This window comes from Tamandua tetradactyla, chromosome 5, assembly GCF_023851605.1.
Source record: "Tamandua tetradactyla isolate mTamTet1 chromosome 5, mTamTet1.pri, whole genome shotgun sequence".
NCBI classification, from domain to species: domain Eukaryota; kingdom Metazoa; phylum Chordata; class Mammalia; order Pilosa; family Myrmecophagidae; genus Tamandua; species Tamandua tetradactyla.
In genome coordinates this window covers 74,885,085-74,906,829 of record NC_135331.1, presented here as the reverse complement: position 1 = coordinate 74,906,829, position 21,745 = coordinate 74,885,085, and the positions used below count along the sequence as shown (strand labels likewise).

Here is a 21,745-nt window from a genome sequence, read left to right as displayed (position 1 = left end):
TCAATATATGGTTTAGACATCATGCTTTAAAGGAAGAACTTGGTAGCAGCAGTTTTCTCTGCGAACAGCATTTAATGTTGGCTGGAACATGGTATCTACCGAGTCCATTTCCAGGGAGTAAAAGTCACCTAAATTGTTTTTGCCTTAAAGACCTATGATACTATTGTGACTGTGCTCAGTACTAAAAGGTATTGTTTGTTAAAAAGTGCAATCCTCCTCTCTCCTCCAGTTGAATTGCACAACTTCTGGGAGTTTCAGTTTCCTCATCCATAAAAGTCGGTGCTTCTTGAAAAGGAATTATATTGTGGTATTCAGTGTTTGGTCTTTAATAGACTTCTCTTTGAAATAAACTATCCTTCAACCCACTAAAACTAAAAGAAAAAAAAATGTATTTATTGCAGGATGTTTTTATTAAGTGTTATAACTTTTAATTTTTCTCAATACTATCTCTAGAAAGTTCACCTAAGCAAATTACTTTGTTCTTCACTGTTCTGTGCTCTTATGAACTAGACTTGTATTTAACAATTATTTTCTAGGGAATAAAATTAGTTTTTTCTCTTTTGAGATGACTTAAAATTGAGTGTGTTCGACAGGCTGTACTGTAAGTAACAATTGACTTTATTCAGTATCCTACCTTTAATTAGTGTTTGCCCAAGGACATTAAATAATTTGATTGCCCTAATAACTCATATAGCAACCATATGCAGATAAGTACTTAGTGATACGTGCTAAGTTGTATTTAACAGAACTGATGCAGTGTTAATTTGAGAAGCACTTAGCTGATTTCGGACCTTTTTTTTTTTTTTAACCCCTTTTGCATTTCCTGTGACTGTAGTATTCACAGTTTGGGTTTATTTGTTTTCTGCAGAAATTGTTGCTGGCAGTTATTTGTGAACATTCTAGTACCTGTTTTCCTTATTGTTTTGTATGAAGATTTAATTTGATGTGGCCAAAATGTGTATGTGGTCTGGGAAAGGATTCTTGATTCTAGATTAACTGTCATCGATTACGAGTTTAAGAGCTCCACTAACCTCCCGGTTTATGATATACTTGACTGTTTGTTGACAACTATGAAATAGTTCTATCTTACAATTGAAAGACTAACTGGAAATTGCAGAAACTATGTCCCTGTCACTGACTTATTTTCTAGATTGTGATTCTGAACACTATCACTTAAAAAAAATCATCTTGCTTTTAAAACTGAGATTTACCTTGCACACGGATCCCATGTGTAAGAAAGGGCTGAGTGTGGGCTGTGACAGTGGTTCAGGAAAGGGCATCTCGTCTTCCTGCCCATACTCTCACCCCTTCCACCCCGTGCTCTTTTATTCTCTACCCATTTCAGTAGGTCTCACACATGGGCCAGGCACCATGCCACTTTTTCTGAGACGGTCGTACTTCAAGAGTGTTCCATCTGTTCATAAGATTACATACTTTATTTTTCCTCAAGAAAACATGGTCAGTGTAGGCACAGCTGACCTGTGTATGTATAGCATAAGGTCTGACCTAGAGTGTAATCATTGTTTTTTTCCATTTAACTGTTTTGTATCATTCTCTATAATGGCTAATAAAATGGTAGCGATCAAATGACAGTACAGTTTTTCTTGACTTCATATAAAGGCAGCTGGACTAGATAATCATTCCTTCCTACATGGCCCCTCCCAGTGCCATTTATGAACCAGATTTAACAACCGACTGGATAGAGGCAAGTTAAACTGGCAAGTTAAACTAGCTCTTCCACATGTGCTTCTGTAATGAGGGTAGCTGGGCATCTAATGTCTGCCTCCAACCTTTTAATGACTAGACAACCAGCTGAAGAGGTGCAAATAGGAAAAGATAGAGTTTTGTGTTACAATCAAATAAAATATGTAACGAAACTCATATTAACAATAAGCAAATTTGTCATAGTTGCTGGTAATCGCCATCCATCTATACTTCCAAGTTAGTTTTTCTCCTCTTTGCTCGTCAGTAAGCTGAATGACCATTTTCCCGTGATGAGGGAAATTCCTACCACAGACTCCTACGAACCCACTTAATTGTTAGAGGATAATGACCCTTTAAAATAATAACCAAGCACAGAACTTGTTCAGTTTCTGTGAACTATCAATTTTAATAGTAATCGGTTTGTTTTAGGAATAGTCAGCATAGTAAAGGGTATAAGGAATGTATAAGTTGCAAGGAGATAAAAATTGCATGTGGCAAAATCCTATACAAATAGATATCTGAGGTAAGATTCTTAATGTAAACATGGGGAAACTTCAAATGCCTGGCTGTGGGATGAATGGATGAATAATTTACTGGCTGAATAATAAGATGCTATTCAAATTATCTCCGAATTTTAAAAAATAAAAACAGTGCACAATATTATACAACCAGTATATTATATAGTACTGAAGAAAAAACTATGCAGAGAAAAAATAGAAGTGCATAAAAATATTAACAGTTGTATTTGGGTTTTGGTTTTGTAATTTTCTCTTTTATACATTCTATTCTTTTTGCAGCTTTTAAACTTTTTTTTATTGTATAGTATAATATATATACAAAGGACAGAAATAAAAAAGCAATCGTTTTCAAAGCACGCTTCAAAAAGTGGTTGCAGGACAGATCCAAGCGTTTGTCATGGGCTACCATATGATCCTCTCATATTTTTTCTTCTGCCTGTTCCAGAATATAGGAGGCTAGTAGGCTTAAATCCTTTTTCATCATCACAATCGACTTTTTTTCCTTTCTTTTTTTGTGAACAATAGCATATATACAAAAAAGCTATAAATTTCCAAGCATAGCACCACAGTTATTTGTAGGACATATTTCAGACTTTGACATGGGTTACAATTTCACGATTTTAAGTTTTTACTTCTAGGTGCTCTGAAATACTGGAGACAAAAAGAGATATCAATTTAATGATTCAGCATTCATATTCATTTGTTAAGTCCTATCTTCTATGTGTAATTCTGCCATCACCTTTGATCTTTCCATACCACTCAGTGTGTTGTTTGGGCTCTGGTAATTTTAAATTTTTGATATTAGAAGGATCTGTCACTGATACGGGGCCGGGAGATGGAACTATCTGATGTTCTGGAGAGGCTGGGCTAGGTTTCAGGACTTCTCTGGATTCAGGGACCCAGCTGGAGGTTGTAGGTTTCTGGAAAGTTACTCTAGTGTCTGGAAACCCTTCTGGAATCTTATATATTGCCCTAGGTGTTCTTTAGGATTGGCTGGAATGGTCCTGGTTGGGGGTTGGCAGGTTATGATAGGTCTACCTGAAGCTTGTGTAAGAGCAACCTCCAGAGTAGCCTCTCAACTCTATTTGAACTCTCTCTGCCACATTCTATTCTTTTTTGTAAGTTCTGGGTCGGAGTCTTCAACAGCCAAGAGCTTGTATAACATTTCCCCCTCCTCCTTTTTTATCTTTTGTAAAATTTGGACCTAAACTCTGGAGTTGGAAATAGACTTGGGGGCAAAGGTGTGCATGGCGTTGTGACAGGGATGTAATTTTCTGTCTTTTTCTGACCTGATACTGACAAGTATCTCGGATAAATCAGGGCTTCCTTCCAGACTAGGGCTCCTTGTTGCAATGATAGCTACGCTTTGCCTGTTTTTCATCACATTTCTTGATCACATCCCCTATACCTTAATATTGGTATCGTAAGCTCCTTTCCTTAAGGCCCTGCTTTTTCATCCCTGTGCTCTGCAAAGTCGAGCTGGCAGGCTCTGGAGGACAAACACCGCTTTGAGAATGCAGTTCCATCATCCCCAGGGAAGGCAGCTCTCTAACGGAACAGGCTGCAGTAGACGGGTGTTTTGTGCTCTGACTTCTTACATCAGAGTGGTCTATGTTCCAGTGTGCAGTCAGTCACCCCCATCTCCACCCCTCACTGTTTATCTCTTTCGGGGAATTTCCATATACCGAACTTAGTGGTTTTCAGCCTCATTCCTCTCTGGAATCTCTTTTCTACCTCCCAAATCTTAATTACATAGTGAATGCTTGGAGTATTTGATTACATTGGAACTATTTCATATCAGATTTGCTCTTACCCTGGAAAGAAGGGATGCTATTTTAAGTTAATCATCCCGAAATTCAGCATTTCCATGATTTAGGTGATTCCTGTTGTCTTCTATTTTGTAAATCAGAGGTGGTTCTTGGAAAATATTTCTGCATATTTGAATTTTTGGATTGCTGTTCACGGAAAATTTATGTCATATACTTTTCCTAGTCATAGATTTTCTACTCTGCCAGCATGTATTCTAGTATAAATGTATTCTAATTTAACAAACTTTTTAGAGCACATGTGCTAGCTTCCAAGAATGAAAAGATTGTTGGACATTTCCACGGGCAGCCCGGTCTGATTGTGCTCACACTCAGATGAAACTGTTCAGTGTGATACGTGTCATACTACAGATGTGTACAAATGAAAGGGTCAGCATCGGAGACACCGAGTCACCTGGAATGGTGGAAGGCAAGGCTTCCCTGCCTTAGCTCAGGGAGGGGGAGAGGGCATAGGACAGGGGCACAGCACCCACAGTCTTGGAGGCGCGACGGTGCAGCCTGCCTGGTCGGGGAGTTCCATACCTTGGGCAGTAACTTCCAGGTCACTCCGCGGAGGGAAGCAGAGTGGGGACGGGGCATTGGGACGAGGAGAGGCAGGCGACGGCCGTGGGCACACTAGAGAACTTGGCCTTTATTGTAAAGGCCAGAGGAGTCTGGAAGATGTCAAGTAAGAAGTGATAGGGTTGGTTTATGTTTTAGAAGTGGTGTTCTCTCTGCAATGTACCAGAGGTACTGAACTGGGCAAGAAGGAAAAGGAACTCATGACGTAACTGTCAAGGCAAAGGATAAGGAGACAGAATTCCGGCTCTGGCAGGAAAGGCGAGGGCAGAGTGCAGAGAGGCAGGACGGGGCTCGGGGATGGTGGATCGCTGGGCTGAGGGAGGGGTGCCCATGAGGATGGCTTTCTGGTGTAACAAAATGAGAAAAGAAATTTGTAGGGAAAAAGAAGTTTTAGGAAGGATAAGAAGAAATGGTTTTGAATGCAGTGATTTTAAGCCACCATGTAATGCAATGGCTAGAAATAAAAAATTATAACTAAATTGAACATTTATTTAAGTGGGTATTTAAACGTGGAGCTTATCTAGGATAGGTATAAATGAGGAGCGCCAGAACAATGCCAACAATGACGTCAGGGTGGTTTTGCGGCTGAGAGCATGTCGAAGTGTATCTGCGATAGTGTGAACTGCTGGGAAGTGAGAGCCATGCTGGCTGCTCTGCGACAGAGCAGGCTCTGGCCAGGTGCGTGTTCCAGGCTAGAGGTGGCCTGGCTGCCACGGGGCTTAGGGTGTTCCTGGACAAACGCTTTAAGCCTAAACTCTGTCAGGTTATTAGGGTCTAAAGGTAATTATAATAATGATTATAATAGAAAATGCACTTATGGACTTTGCTACAGTCTATATAAGCGTTCTGTAAATCGAAACGTTTCTGAAATGCTGGCCCTAAATAAGGCTAATCAGACGTTTTACTGTTTCCTGTGCTGCTCACACCACTTCCCAAGACCCTAAGTTGAAGAAGAAACTTGACAGTCTTCTACTTTGTATCAGTAAACAGGAGCTCACTTCCTTGACTTTATCTCTCTGTACTTTAACTCTTCAGTAAATAGAGTGAAGTGGTTAATTAAGATCGTGATCTCTGAATGAATTCAAGTCCTTACTGTCTTACTTATGGGCCGCAGTTTCTGTTAATTCGTGCTATAAAATAATAAGAGTGTATGTGAATGCACAGTATCTGGCGTGCTGTAGTCCCTCCATGGGTGCTATCTTCCTTCCTGAAGGCAGACTTCTTCCGTTTCTAAGTCCTTTAGCTGCTTGGCCTTTCTCCCTATTTACGATTTATAGGGCTGGAGGGGGGTGGTTATAATTGAAAGTAGAAATCCCCACCTCATTGCTTAGGGGTTTCACTGCTGTATCTTCGTCTCTTCTCTGCCTTCTGTGTCCAAGTCCTTGCTCTTGGCAGGCCATCCCGGTCCTCTGGAACTTGTTGGTACCTGAGAGGGACAATGCCCAGTGGTGTCCTTTTGCCAGCACTGTCCATTGCTGCCTTTCTTATCCATCTCTGTGAGCTCGGGTTAAGCTGAAATGGTTTATGGTGTGCTCAGTTACGGTCATGCCTATGGGCAGAATCATGACGTTAGAGTCAAGGTCTTTAATTTCTTGCTCATCTCACTGTGGATAGTTACCAGCGTGCAATGATCATATGTCCTACAGTGGGGGAAGAAAGAGCTGTGAGGACAGTCAACGTGGATGCTGTTGGTGTTGACTCTCAGTTAACAGGCTAAATACTTCCTAGCCGCATGCTGTGAGCCTACAATATTTTATTACAGAATGCTCACAAGTGCCACAAGGAGCTTAAGAGTGGAAGCATAAAATGCAGAAAATGACATGTACTAAGCACTGAAAAACTGGGATAGCTAGGCTGGACAACAGAGTTTATAGTATGGGTTAAATCACTTTAACCAGGACCCAATATAAGCCCAGGTTCATTTTGTTTTATTGAGTATGAAAGCTTAACACTCTGTATTACATGTATAATTTTAATTGAATTGTTTAAAATACCTTAATAGCAATTACTATCTAATGATAAATTGTGATGGTTATTTTAGTAAAGAGTTTGCCTTTGGGTCTATCAATTTGTAAGAATTTGTTTGAATTTGACTTTCATAAAGCAAGATCAACATAAATTTTCTCTCAATCCTCCTCTTACTTTAATTGGGAGAAAATTCATTTGGTTGTTAAAAGTCTCAAATGCAGATTATATTTAAATGAAGAGATTTTGGTTATGTGAGTATACTAGTTTTATGAGTTTCAAATTAAGATGCACTAATTGCCGATAGAGAAATAGAATCAGTTGCCAGCACTCCATTTCCAAAAGATTTCATTTATATGGTTTTTACTAAGTGGCAAAGAATTAGTACAATTTTTTTAACAAACTTGTTTAAAATCAGATTTGAGCATAAAAATTATTTTTCATTAAGTTTCAATTTTCCTTCCTAGTTCTAATGTACCTTGTATTTCCTAAGTCATTTGAAGACAAACTGCAAAACATTGAATTTGTAAAGGTGTTTTGAAATGTTTATATAGAAACTTAAATATACTACAAAATATTAAATATTACATAATTTATCTTGATTGAAGGAATTGAATCACATGATTTCTAAAGGATTTTCCGACTTTAAAATTTGCTGGTTTTCATTGAAGAAAGTTATACTTGTAATTTTGTGAAATTTGAAGCTATGTAATCAAGTATGTACTAGACATTTTAAAGAATATGTTAAATAGTAAAAGAGAAGAGGAAAATATAAAGGTAAACATGCTTGAATTTTGATAATTTTGTTTTTTAAAAAACATACTTGATCTGGGTATCCCTGGAATTTCACATGTGTTGTATATGGTTTTTACAGCAATAGAGGTCTTTTCTTTGTGCCATGTAGCATGCTGCACTAGAAGAATTAATTCTCATACTTCTTCTTTTACTTTTAGGATTCTCTCATTCAGCGTTTACTTTTGGTATAGAAAGCCATATCAGTCAGTCTAACATAAATGGTGCCCTTGTCCCACCTGCAGCATTGATTTCTATCATTCAGAAAGGTCTGCAGTATGTAGAAGCAGAAGTTAGTATTAATGAGGTAAGGAAGGTTTATTTCGAATATTAATTCTTACTCTGAAATACGTCCTTCGATCACATTATCTTGGTTGCTTTCCCCTTTCTGCAGTTTCTCTGGTTAACTAAAATGAACGGTGTTACCTCTAATCTAGCAGTCAAACCACACAGGCTCCCAGTTAGTTGTAAGGACCTTTATCTGTGGCTTGTGTGTTTGCAAGTAAACAATGACATAATGTTCTTTAAAACATGAAAGCATTCTGCTTTGGGATGCTGAGACCATAGTCTGTGGCCAGTTTAAAAAAAAAAATCTCAGGTTATTTGTCAATACCCCAATTTTGGAAGTCAGTTAGTAATTGAAGCTAAATCTTGTCATTGCCTGTCTCAGGCCTGGTGATAGTAAAAAAAAAGTTCTGTCTGCTGTTTGTTTTTTGCACATAAAGTTTGATGGGAACACAGTCATGCTCATTCATTTGCATACTGAAGCTTTTGTGCTTCAGTGGCAGAGTTGTGCAGAGACCTGGAGACCTTATGGCTTAAAAGCCTAAAATACTGACAATTTGGCCTTTTAAAGAAACAGTTTGCAAGAGCCTGGTCTAGCTAGAAATGTTCATGTATGACCAGATATGTGGAGCTTTTCACCTTTTCTAAGCGTTTTGAAAATGGAAAGGTTCACAATTCCTGTATCAATTTGATTGTATTGATATAGCATGCTAAAAAAATTGATGCCATTATTTTTGTTTCATCATCTCAATGACGGAAAAATCCTCTAATACTAAATTCGCATGTGACCTCTTTGTCTTCTAGCACTTTCCCTCCCAAAGAATGCCTTATTGTGAGGGAGATAAGCACATTCTCCCAGTGGCCCAAGAGGAAGTCTCATTTTATCTGAATTTTTTTTGTCATTTTTATACAGTACTCCACAATGTATCCATTTTGGTTTTAATAATATTTTATAGTTACTTATAAGTTAAAACACCTTCTCCTCCTACACCTCAATTATTCCATTGTAACTGACAGTTGAGAACTGCGTGCTGTGTTTTTGTAACTCGGTACACCATCGCACTGCTGTGGACCACCAGTGGTGCTTGCTCCCCAGAATAGGTGTGGCGGTACCAGGCTTCTGGTAGTTTCTGCCTTTTCGATTTCTGACCTGCTGTTTGTCCGTGTCTCTTCTTGTACTCATTGGAGAACTTTTTATTCATCATGAACTTCCTAATATCAGTGAATAGGCGCTTTAGAAAATTGTAGCAACCCCATAAAATGAAAGCACGCTAGCCCGTGAGTTATGATGGTGCCTTCAGAAGCTAGTGCTCAGTAAAGGAGGATTCCTGAGCCCTTGGAGAGACTCTCTTCTGTAGGTTCAGATATGGGTTTCTAACCCCCTACCTTGGATGAAACTTTGAATAGCGCTGGATTAAGAGGTCCCGGCTGCAGTTAACCAGCTGTGGCCTTGAACAGGTCTTTACACCTTAACGTTCTTACGTTTCAACATTAGTAAAATGAGATGATTGGATGGCATCTGCTTCTTCTGAAATCTACTTCTTCTTTAATATTTTAGCCAAATCACAAGAAATTTTTGTATACAACAAAGCTGTTTTAGAAGTCTTTTAGGTTTAAAGAAGTTTTTACTAAAATGTGGCACCAAAGCTTATATGACAAGGACTATTCCATAATGGTCGTTGCTTTTGGCTAACAAAATTTAGGCTCTGATATTAGAACCTTTTCCTCATATGAGTCTACAATTTATTATCCTTTTCCGTTTTGAGCTGTGACTTTGATTTTTCAGCTATAATCTGTGCAACATTTAACACATTATGAATTAGGAGAAGAGGAAAAGTTAAACAGCTGTTTGTAGTTGTCTCTTAGTTTCCTTCTTTCCCCTCCTGACTACTTTCCTTCTTATTACGCGAGTTCAGAAAATGATCTAAATGTGTGTTTTTATGTGAATGAACTTTGTGCTATTGATTTATATGAAGGCAAATAACCCTAAATATTATCTTTCTGCAATTTTCCAAATCCAGGATGGTACCTTGTTTGATGGTCGACCAATAGAATCTCTGTCCCTGATTGATGCCGTAATGCCTGATGTAGTACAAACAAGGCAACAGGCTTACAGAGATAAACTTGCCCAGCAACAGGCAGCAGCTGCTGCAGCTGCCACAGCTGCCACGACCCAACAAGGATCTGCAAAAAATGGAGAAAACACAGCAAATGGGGAGGAAAATGGAGCACATACTATAGCAAGTAAGCTGAGAATTTAAACCAGTTCCTTTCCAGAGGAAATAACTCTGCTTTATGAGAATGTGCCACCTTCTAAGCTGCAATTATATCAGATAACTCCTAACTACAATTAACTTGTTTCCCTAACTTGCATTACACAGTTCAGATTTTTATTCCTAAAGCCCCGAAGCTAGATTTACTTTCATTGACTTTTTCTTTTTTTTAAGTACTAGGAAACCATTTTCCACTGTTAAATGAAGTTTTTGCATCTGCATTTGATTTCTAGATAAATTTTGCAGCAATTATTTTTATTAGCAGGTACAATAAAGTACTGATGTGAGATATACAAGCAACGCTAATGTTATATGAATGTTATCAGCAACCCCTACTGGCAGAAACTCAGAATAGTGTTGGCACAGATTATATTTAATTCAAACTGTATTATCATTTTAGCCATGTTCAGACCTGACCATTTACTACCCACCCATCCACCACCCCCCACCACCCACCCCTAGGCCCCATCTCTAAATACACACTCAAATACGTATTTCTTTTAGAAAGCATATAGTCAGTCATATTTAACCATAAATAGGCATCATTCCTTTATCTGACATAGTAAAAGAATGTTATGCTATATATTAAAAAGTAAAATATTTACGTATTAAAAATTTACCCCTCCCCCTACGATGCTGTAAAACCCCCTAAATGGAATGCTACCCTTTTTTCTCGTGATGCAGATAATCATACTGATATGATGGAAGTGGACGGGGATGTTGAAATCCCTCCTAATAAAGCGGTGGTGTTACGGGGCCATGAATCTGAAGTTTTTATCTGTGCCTGGAACCCGGTTAGCGATCTCCTGGCCTCCGGGTATGTTTCTCAAAGGGACGCCAAAATGGTGGTTTTTCTTATCTTCCTGAATTATTTATATTACATACATTTTAGGTTTTTCTTGTTTGTGGTTGTTTTGCCTCTGTAAGTCTTTATTTCTTTATGAAATTATCAATAATTTGATAAGTTTTAATTAGCCCTGTTACAGGAGGAATGTTTGGGGGTCCCACAGCAAAGAATGAGAAAATACTGGAAATGGAAATTCCTTCTTGTCTTATTTTTAGTTTCCTTATTAGTAATAGAGCGTAAGTATGTTGCTTGGATTCTGTGGTTCTTGAGGCTATCATAAGGATTTAAAGAATATTGTCTGCTTTTTAGGTCTGGAGATTCAACGGCACGAATATGGAATCTCAGTGAAAACAGCACTGGCGGCTCCACACAGTTAGTACTTAGACATTGTATTCGAGAAGGAGGGCAAGATGTCCCAAGCAACAAGGACGTGACCTCTCTAGATTGGAATGTGAGTATTTCCAAACCGTCTGTGGTGGACAGTTCATGTTATCAATTCCCAGAGCCTCAGGCTAATGGCAGGGTTTGCCAACTGGTCAGGTAGTTTGGGTTTCGCCAACTAGTCAGAGCAGCTCCCTCGAAATTCCCATGCCCATACATGCTGGTAAGGCTGCGCGAAGTTGCCAGACCAGGTTGGCTTGGTCCGTTTATCTAGCATCAGGACTTGGTACAGTTGTCACTCAGCCGCTCTGCTTCGTTCTCCTTATATGTAAAGTGGAAGTGTGATTAGAGCTCCTTCATAAGTGAGAGAATAGAGAAAAACACTCAGCAGGGTGATAGGCACATGCTAAGTCCTTAAAAGCAAAAGCCTTAGTTGGGAATAAAAGAGATCTATATGGCCAAAAAGGTTCTTATTTTTCTCATTTTGCTGCAAACTGATGAAAGCTTAATTGCCGTATGCCTTTTCGGGACCGTTGGTCTAGATTACTTCAAGGTTTATTCCTGTTGTAGGGATTTTGTAATTTTTTGATTCCATATATGGAGTCAGTTGGCAGGCATAGAACATCTTTCTGGGAGAACTCAAATACTTGGACTTTCCAAACAGTTTTATTTCATTGTAAATAAAGCTTTCCGCTTCAATAGATGATTCCCACCTTCATTTGTGCCCATAGTTCTCATGATTAGCTTGTAGAAACTTAGCATTTTTAAGTTCCTGTATCTTTGTCTTCTTACCCTGTGTTGCCGTTATTCCTTCATTTCCATTTGCACCCATCTCTTACCTACCCCCCATCTCTGAAAAGCCTTAGGTCATTTCAGCATTGCCGAGAATTACAGAAGCTGCCTGTCCTTTCCTCAGCCAGTGACCAATATCCTTTCAGCCTCTGGCCTGTGTTCAGAAACTTTTTGTGGGATTTTCCAAAGGATCTTCCAAATCTCATTCCAAGGAACGAGATGGATCTTTTTTTTTCCAAACTTAAAAAAAAAAATTTATTAATAAAACCAATCAACATATAATATGAACTTTTTTTTCATCATGTAGTTGTATATTCATCATCTTTAAAAAAACAATTACTTTAGCTAAAGTTCTGAGTTTATATGTACTTCTTCCAGAACTCATAGCTAGGTCTTCTTAGCATTCTCCTCCACAAATTCCAGTCATGTACTTATCCTTCCTCTCCTGTAAACTGTTGACAGTTCTAAAAATTCAAAGGAGTTTAGCACATGGCAGTATTTGACTATAGGATGAGGATTAGGAATTTTCCTCTTAATTATCTTAAGTCAAAGTCCTTATGACTTCACACTACCTAGCTCAGAGACCATGCAAATTTAAAGAAACTTTATAGTTTACACGATGGTTATTGTATATTGGACTTAGAGGTTCTGAACTGCAAGTTATAAATGTTTTAAGTCTGGACTTTTAAAAAATGTACTATATTCACCTTCTACTAAAAGGAAAAGTAGTATCTTTGAATAATGGTTCTTTTCCATAACTAAAACAAGAGCCTTTGAGATACCTGATGTTTAAGGGAATCTTTTTCCATGTTAATGAACCGTGAACTAAAACATTTGGGGAACATCAGTTTAAAGGCAACTTCATGTGGTGCCCAGCCTGGACATAGGTGTCTGCTGTGGACTTCAGCATGCTTTCTTCCTCAGATAGAGCCATAGGAGATTTTTAGAATCCTGATGGGACTGAGTCGATAACCTCCAGAACTATCATTTGTTCCTTTAGTTGTTGTTTTTTTGTTTTGGTCAGTCACCTGTAGAGCTAAGTGGCTTGAAAGATCTTTCATGAGGAGGTCTTGTTTTGATTGCCTTTAAGAGAAAGCATCAGAAAGGATCTGAGTGAGGCATGATTTCCTTCTGCCTCTCCATTACCATTTACTCATCTCAGCAGCGGTCTGTTGAATGCACTCTCTTAACTTTTGCATTTGCACAGAGTACATTAGATCTGTCCTTCCATTGCACCATTCATCTAGGCAGGGCATGACAAAGGAATTTAAGTTTAGTCAAATGTGTCTGAGTTTCTTCTCATTGTAAAGTAGTTCTAGGCTTTTGTACTCATTTCATTAACTAAAATCAGCCTGTACTCTTTACTGACTCTTTATGTCACTACTTTTATTTGTAAGGATTTCATAATGGGAAAGAATTAACAGAGGAAAGAAACATTAAATGATAATTAAGAATCTGATCATGTGAAACAGCAGTATTATTTGGAGAAAACATGTATGCACGCTTCTTTTGACAGTAAATGAGTTAAGGGAGGATCATATGAAAAATTCTAGCCATGATTAAATAGTATGGATTTCTTTCTATTAAATCTGTCCATTCTATAAGAATGTAGTAGATCTTTAGCGTTCATGATGATCATCTTTTTGATCTTGCAAGTTACTCAGCAGTTACTCTTAATACTTATTGCCGTTGTTAAGATTTTGACATAAGACTCACTCAGTAGATGACTAGCTACTCAGCAGAAAAGGGCATTTCCTGGGGCTTGGTGACACACTTAGACAAAACTGGAACCTCTGAAGCTGAGAACGTCAAGGTCTGCTCTACCTGGGATTTACACATGAAGTATTTTAATAACAGTAACGATTAATTGTTCTTTCTGGATGACATAATTGAGAGAAATGTGTTTCTCTGGCAGAGTGAAGGTACACTTCTAGCAACTGGTTCATACGATGGATTTGCCAGGATATGGACTAAAGATGGTAAATGAACCATTTTCCTTTTTGCCTTGTTGTGGATCTAAGTTACAAAGTCTTAAATACCTTGAATGTGTTTCTTTTTATATTCTAGGGAACCTTGCTAGCACCTTGGGGCAGCATAAAGGCCCTATATTTGCATTAAAATGGAATAAGAAAGGAAATTTCATCCTAAGTGCTGGAGTAGACAAGGTAAAAGAACATTAAGCTAAGTTCTGTAAAGGTTAATATGGTACAGAGTATAATTGAAAGTGATATTTGCTCCTCTCTGCGAATCACATAAACAATAAAGCATTCATATTTGAGAAATTCAACTATGATTTATGGAAATAATAGGGATGCTCAGATTTTCTATCAACTCATTGCTAATTCTACTCATCAGAATGCTTTTCAGCTCATAATCGGGGAAGCAACTCTTAATTTTTGCTGAAATTTGAGCTATGATGAATGTCACTTGTCCCACTCTTCTAGTTTCTAGTTCATCTCCTTAGTGAATCAGCTCTGGAGTGATTTTGTGGGAAATCCCAAAGCCAGTCTGTTATCTGAACTCCTTAATTGAAAATGTATCAAATGCAAGATCTTTCTACTGTATTCACCTAAATAGACTCAGTGGATATGGGTGGTTTCAAAACACAGCCTCTATCATCCTTCATTTACTAGGCTCACCCCGCCCACCCAAGTTACCAACATCAATGAGAGAAGATGATTTAAAATGATGTTAATTCAGAGAAAGGACTTACTGATAGGGGAGAGTTACTGAGGTAATGTGGTATCCAAAAAGAAAGTGATGAGAAACTGATTCAGGCTTTATATGTAGTGAGCCATTAAAAAATGACAGCAAAATGGGAAGGAACATGAAAGGTGCCCCAGAAGGGATGAGAAAGACCTATTAATAGTCACTGCGGCCACTGTACAATACTTGAGGTTCTTGAAGTTACAGATTGATGGCGGGTGCTGAAGAGACTTGAGAATAGGTCCACACTTCTAAGCTGCCTTTTTAATTGAAATGTGAGCTTTAAAAACAGAAGTATTGAGAACTAGCTGATTACTTCATTAACCAAAAATTTGCTGCCTTATAGCTAAACAGCTATAAATAAATTTTACAGTAAATACACTGCTGCCTTTGAGTTTCTTAAGGGCTGTAGGTTATATCTCTGATATCTATTATATATAGACTCTAATATAATGCCTGACACTTGGTAGACAACAAAAAATTGCTATTTAAAGTAAATTGACTGAAAAATCACCAGGGAAAAATTAAACTGCTTGATCATATTCCCCCCAAATTGGAGTAATAGCCTTATTGTACTATGTGGCATAAAAAAATGTTAAAAATTAAATCCAACCTGAAATTTCATGTTGCTTTATTTTACTTAGGCATCTGACTTACACATCTGTGATAAACTGTTTATCATAGCAATTTATTTTTCTTTCCTTTTTAATCTCAGACTACAATTATTTGGGATGCACATACTGGTGAAGCCAAGCAACAGTTTCCTTTTCATTCAGGTAAATCTTTACCATTTACAAGAGAACTGTAGCTTTCTTCTATTTTTCTAATAAAACTTTTAAATTCTTGCAATATCAGATATCAATCTTGTTATTAATTCTATCAGAAGTCGATGTTCCATGACTTTCAGATTGTTAATTGTCAGAGGATCATCAAACTTTTCTTTGAATTATACCATAAAGAAAACATTTACAGCCTGGTGCAATTAGGGGTGTTATATTTAATAGAAAAAGCATAGATTTGGAATCAGATCTAAATTTGAATGTCATTTCCACCCCGCTTAATAAGCTTTAAGACTGGGGAAGTCTCTTAACCTTTCTGAGCCTCTTTTTCCCTATCTGTAATTGGTTATATTAAAACCTATTTGTTATGAGGATAAGACTAAATGATATGTATGAAAAGGCTGTGTAAACCCTTACAAATTTAAATATTATTGTCATTTTTCATTTGGGATTGATATGTCTAAGTCCTGTGTACATGAACTAAATTAAAAAAAAAAAAAAGACTTTTTTGGGGGGTGGGGAATAAGGACTTGGTACCTTAGATGTTTTTCTCTTTTTAGAAAATGCTTAACTCATATTTTTTGTAGTATAAAGTATTTGGAATCTAATACGTAATAATGATTCTCAAGATATTGACATGGCAGGAGCAATTTGGGTCCTTTGTTTTTTGTTCAAAATGGCCGTTCTCTTTTATAACTGTTGCAGAAAGAAGGAGAGAATGTAAGATCTGCCTGTTGAACCTTACCTGTCATTTCACTGGGAGCTCTTGCTAGTTTCTTTACCTTTGAACATTTATATAAAGTTACACTGGTTGTGCCAGAATGTTCACATAAACAAATGTTTGTTATGTGTCAGCCCTCTGCAGGCCACTGCGGGTCTGCACAGTGCCTTCTGCTTTGTGAGCAGGGATGCCTGGATGGTGAGCAGAAGTTTTGTTGTAGTTAGGAGTGGTTTTGATTTGAAGGCTGACTAAAATAACCCTGGTCATTTCCAAATCTTGGGTAGCATCCTTTTTACACACAGCATCACCTTCAAAATTGAAACTTGGAGTTTCTGGCATTTTATTTTTTTGTCTCTCTCTACTTAGTATGACTCACCAATCCAAATAAAGTACAGAATGATTTTTCTGTAGTATCTGGATAATTGGGGCTAACAGATGTGTAAATATTTGCAAGTATTTCAGCTCCAGTAACGCTTAGCCCACTAATAGGCATTTACACATCAGTTTTGTATACCTATTTTACTTCCTTTTCGCATTGGCTTCTGTCCCTTACCCAGAGAGAGTCTCTTAGGCCTCTGGCTGTTCTTCCTAAAAGTTTCTCTTGCCTCCTAGGAGTGTTGTGAAGTGGAAGTAAGTATATGTGTGGAAATTTTCCTAGCTAGCATCTAGAGAGTAGCAACTTTGTGCTGGAGGTGGTACTCTTTGTATGTAGTTACCAATTTAGTCTCAACCACAATCTTATGAGGTAGACAGGTAATGAAATCATTTTACAAATCAGCAAAAGCTTCCATTTACCCACAGTATTCTTTATTGCCATTTTTGTTTTAAATAGCGTTACTCATGTATAATTGACATCAAATGAACCGTACATGTGTAAATTGTATAATTTGATACCTTTTTAAAAATTTTTATTGACAAGACAAAAACAAAACAACATACAAACATGAACATTCTTAACGTATGAACATTATGTACTTGGTGTATAATCAGTGGCCCACATATCATCACATAGTTGTATACTCATCACCATGTTCATTTCTTAGAGCATTTGTATTACTCCAGAAAAACAAAAAAAGAAAAAACTCATACATGCCCTACCTTTTACCCCTCCCTCTCATTGATCACTAGTATTTCCACCTACACAATATATTTTAACCTTTGTTCCCTCTATTTTTTACTATACCCTTTACCACTCCCTTTCATTAATCACTACTAGTATTTCAATCCACTCAATTTATTTTAACACTTGTTCCCCCTATTATTTATTTTTAATCTATATTTTTTTACTCATTTCTCAATACCGTAGATAAAAGGAACATCACACACAAGGTTTTCACAATCACACAGTCACACTGTGAAAGTTGTATCATTATATAATCATCTTCAAGAAACATGGCTACTGGCACACAGCTCTGCATTTTCAGGCACCTCCCTCTAGCCTCTCCAGTACACCTTAAACTAAAAAGGGGATATCTATAAAATACATAAGAATGACCTCCAGAATAAGCTCTCGACTCTGTTTGAAATCTCTCAGCCATTGACACTTTTCTCTTCCCCCTTTCGGTTGAGAAGGTTTTCTCAATCCTCTGATACTTTGAGTCCCAGCTCATTCTAGGATCTCTGTTCCACTTTGCCAGGGAGGTTTACACCCTTGGGAGTCATATCCCGTATAGAGAAAGGGAAGGCAGTGAGTTTGCTTGCCATTGGCTGAGAGAGAGCTAGATCGCACAATCTGATACATTTTGACATATGCGTGTGCCTTAGAACCCTTCATTAAGACAGTGAGCACATCTGTCATCTTCAGAGGCTTCCTCTCTGCCCCTTTGGGATACGTCTCTTCCCATTTCCACCCCAGGCAGCCACAAGGAATAGCTTACATTTTGTATAATTAAGTGTGCATGGAATAATACTATATGTACTCCATTTTTTGGCCTGACTTCTTTCACTCTGCATGGTTATTTTGAATTCTTCCGTATTGTAGCAGATACCAACGGTGTATTCCAGTTGTGTCCACTATGTGGTCGCACCATTTGCCCGTAAGAGGAAATCTGGGTTATTTGGGCTATTGCAAATAAAATGGCTGTGAACATAAAGTCTTTTTATGGACATGGGCTTTTATTTCTCCTGGGTTAATACCTAGGAGTGGAATGGCTGGATCATATCGTAGCAAGTATAGGCTGATTTTTTAGGAAATGGCCAAATCGTTCCCCAAGTGGTTTACATTCTCACCAGTGGTGAATAAACGCTTACTCCCACCAGGTCCTTGCCAGCACTTGTTCTGTGGCCAGCCTTTTTAATTTCAGGCTCTCTAATGGATGTATAGTGGTATCTCACTGTATTTTCTATTTTTATTTTTTGCATGGGCAGGCAACGGGAAGTGAACCTGGGTCTCTGGCATGGCAGGCGAGAACTCTGCCACTGAGCCACCATGGCCCTATCTCACTGTATTTTTACTTGTATTCCCTGTTGATTAACAATGCTGAGCATCTTTTCATGTGCTTATTTGCCATCTGTATATTATCTTTGGTGAAATAACTGTTCAAATCTCGGATCCTTTCATTGAATTGTTTTCTTGTTAATGAGTTTTGTTTTCTTGTTAATGAGAACTATATGTCCTGCACATAAGTCCTTTTGTATCCAGCACTTTTGAAGGTATATGCTTTTTTTTCTCCCAACCTGTGGTTTCTATTTGCATTCTTTTAACAGTATCTCTTAAAGACTAGACATTGTTAATTTTGTTAATTATCACTACTTGTTAATTTGTTCTTTAATGGATCATGCTTTTGGTGTCAATCAGTTTGCTCTTTTTGCTATTTTCTTGAGCTGGAAACTGAGGTCATTGATTTAAGACTTTTTTTTCTTTTTTAATATGGACATTTAATGCTATAAATTTACCTCTACTGGTTAATGCCATCCTACAGTTTTTCAAAAGTGCTTTAATTTAGGCCAAAAAGCTTTCTAAATTCTCCTTTGATTTCTTGTTTGACCCATGGATTAAACATTGATTGTTTATGAATGTTGTGTCCCTGTTTTGAATTGACACTTAAATTGCTATAAAATGACCCTCTTTTTCCTGTTTCTGTTCTACACTCTGAAATATTTTGCATTCATACAGCCACTCTAGCTTTCTTTTGATTAGTGTTAGCACAGTATATTTCTTTCCATACTTTTAATCTATTGTTGTCTTTATATTTGAAGTTTATTTTTGGTCATTTTTCCCTGCTTCTTGGTACACCTGGTATACCTGGTAGCTTTTAGCTAGAAGTAAGGCATTGTGAATTTTAACTTTGCTGGTTGCTGGTTATTTTTATATTCTTATAGATATTTGTGAGTCATGTCCTGGGACATGGTTATGTGTACGTGGAAAAAAATCTGATCCTTTTTAGTCTCATGTTTAAGCTTTGCACCAAAGTAGTGCTCAGTGCAGGGCTTATTATTCCCTCCTGCTGAGGCAAGACCCTGTGTGTGCTCAGCCCCAGCTCTGCGAACCGGGAGGTTTTCTGGCCTGTGAGTAGATGTAGACACTGTCCCCTGCCTTGAGGGTCAGCAAGGTTTCTTCTGATCCTCTGGAGTGGTTCCTTTCCTACTTCTCACGCACGTGCTGGGTAATAGCCAGTTGAAAGGGAGCAGGACTCCCATAGCTGAGAGTTCTCATCTGGTGGCTCTCCAGGTCTACAGCCCTGTCCCTTTGCACTCGAGCCTCCCTGGCCTTCCCCTTCCCCTCCAGCAGGAATTTCCTGCATCTCTGCCTAGGGAGTCCCTCCTCCCTGTGCCGCAGTCTTGAAAATCTTGGCAAGTTGTGAACTCAGACACTTTTTTTTTTTTTTTTTAATTTGTTAAACATACCATCATACAAACACAAGCGTATACCATATGATCATTCCATTCCACATATAATCAGTAATTCACAATATCATCACATAGTTGTATATTCATCATCATGATCATTTCTTAAAACATTTGCATCAATTCAGAAAAAGACATAAAAAGAAAACAGAAAAAAATCCATCCATACCATACCCCTTACCCTTCCCTTTCATTGATCCCTAGCATTTCAATCTGCTAAATTTATTTTAACATTTGTTCCCCCTAGTATTTATTTGTTTTTAATCCATATGTTTTACTCATCTGTCAATAAGGTAGATAAAAGGAGTATCAGACAGAAGGTTTTCACAATCACCCAGTCAGTCACATTGAGAAAGCTATATCATTATACAATCATCTTCAAGAAACATGGCTACTGGAACACGGCTCTACATTTTCAGGTAGCTCCCTTCAGCCTCTCCATTACAGCTTAACCAAAAAGGTGGTATCTATTTAATGCCTAAGAATAACCTCCAGGATAACCTCTTGACTCTGTTTGGAATCTCTCAGCCATCAATACTTTATTTTCTCTCTTCCCCCTTTTGGTCAAGAAGGTTTTCTCAGTTCCTTGATGCTGAGTCCCAGCTCATTCTAGGGTTTCTGTCCCACGTTGCCAGGAAAATCCACACCCCTGGGAGTCATGTCCCACATACAGTGGGGGAGGGCAGTGTGATTGCTTGTCATGTTGACTGAGAGAGAGAGGCCACATCTGAGCAACAAAAGAGGTTCTCTTGAGGGTGACTCTTAGGCCTAGTTTTAAGTTGGCTTAGCCTATCCTTTGTGAGTAAAGTTTCATATAAACAAACCCCAAAATTGGGGGATTGACCTATTGCTTTGGTTGTCCCCACTGCTTGTGAGAATATCAAGAATTCTCCACTTGGGGAAGTTGGATTTCCCCCTTTTCTCACTATCCCCCCAGAGGACTTTGCAAATACCTCAGGCACTTTTAAGGGAACTTTTTTGGTTTCCCATCTCTCCTGGATAACTGTCCTCTGCTGCCTGGTGTCCAGTTTCCTTATGTGTTATATCATATATTTTGTAAGGTTTGGGCTGTCTTGGGCAGGAGGTCCTCATTGCTCCGTCTGGGCTAGAATTGTAAATCTACCTTGTTCTTTTGTTTTTTCTTTGTTGTTGTTGTGACTATGTTTTTAAAATTATGTTTTTAATCACTGTATTTTATTTTCTCCCAAGTACACGCTAACATAAAGCATACAAAATATAGATGAGTAATAAATGTTTTCTTTTTCTCTTTTTTCCTTACAAACGTGTTCTTTCCCTTTTTAAATTATAGAGGCTTCATGGGTTAATGAAAATAAATCAGTGTTGGGGAGACAGAAATTTGAGTCTTAGCTCCAATATTTTAAAAGATTGTGCCATCTTGGCAAATTAAATTTCTTAGCCTCTTTTATCATGTGTAAAATGAGACCAGTAATAGTGCACATCTGTCACATATTGCTTACACTTTATGTTAGGGATGCATTCCTAAAGAATCAGACTCATTTTATCTTAGGAATAAATATAAAGTAAGTAAGTATGTGTTCTTAGATTAAAATAGTCTTTAACTATTGTAGCTTTTGAACCCAGCATATCAGAGAAGTGTTAATCATACAATTCATGTTGCAGCATTCTCCCTCTCCCCCCAGCTATCCTTAATTGCATATACAATTTGTGCTTTTTGAATCTTAATTATATATTTGTTTTCATGCCATGCTTTGAATTTTCTCATCCTCT

At 37.8% G+C, this 21,745-nt stretch overlaps 1 protein-coding gene across 6 annotated transcripts in view; it reads left to right on the top strand.

Moving 5' to 3' along the window:
- TBL1XR1 (TBL1X/Y related 1) overlaps positions 1–21,745 on the top strand; it is a 163,385-nt gene that overhangs the window by 121,387 nt on the left and 20,253 nt on the right. For all 6 annotated transcript variants that reach the window (XM_077161097.1, XM_077161093.1, XM_077161096.1 and 3 more), the window contains 7 exons: positions 7,528–7,673; positions 9,673–9,895; positions 10,609–10,741; positions 11,081–11,222; positions 13,860–13,923; positions 14,012–14,109; positions 15,366–15,426. In XM_077161097.1, the coding sequence (XP_077017212.1) occupies positions 9,730–9,895; positions 10,609–10,741; positions 11,081–11,222; positions 13,860–13,923; positions 14,012–14,109; positions 15,366–15,426 (664 nt within the window). In that variant the 5' untranslated portion in view covers positions 7,528–7,673; positions 9,673–9,729. The remainder of the gene's footprint in view (positions 1–7,527; positions 7,674–9,672; positions 9,896–10,608; positions 10,742–11,080; positions 11,223–13,859; positions 13,924–14,011; positions 14,110–15,365; positions 15,427–21,745) is intronic.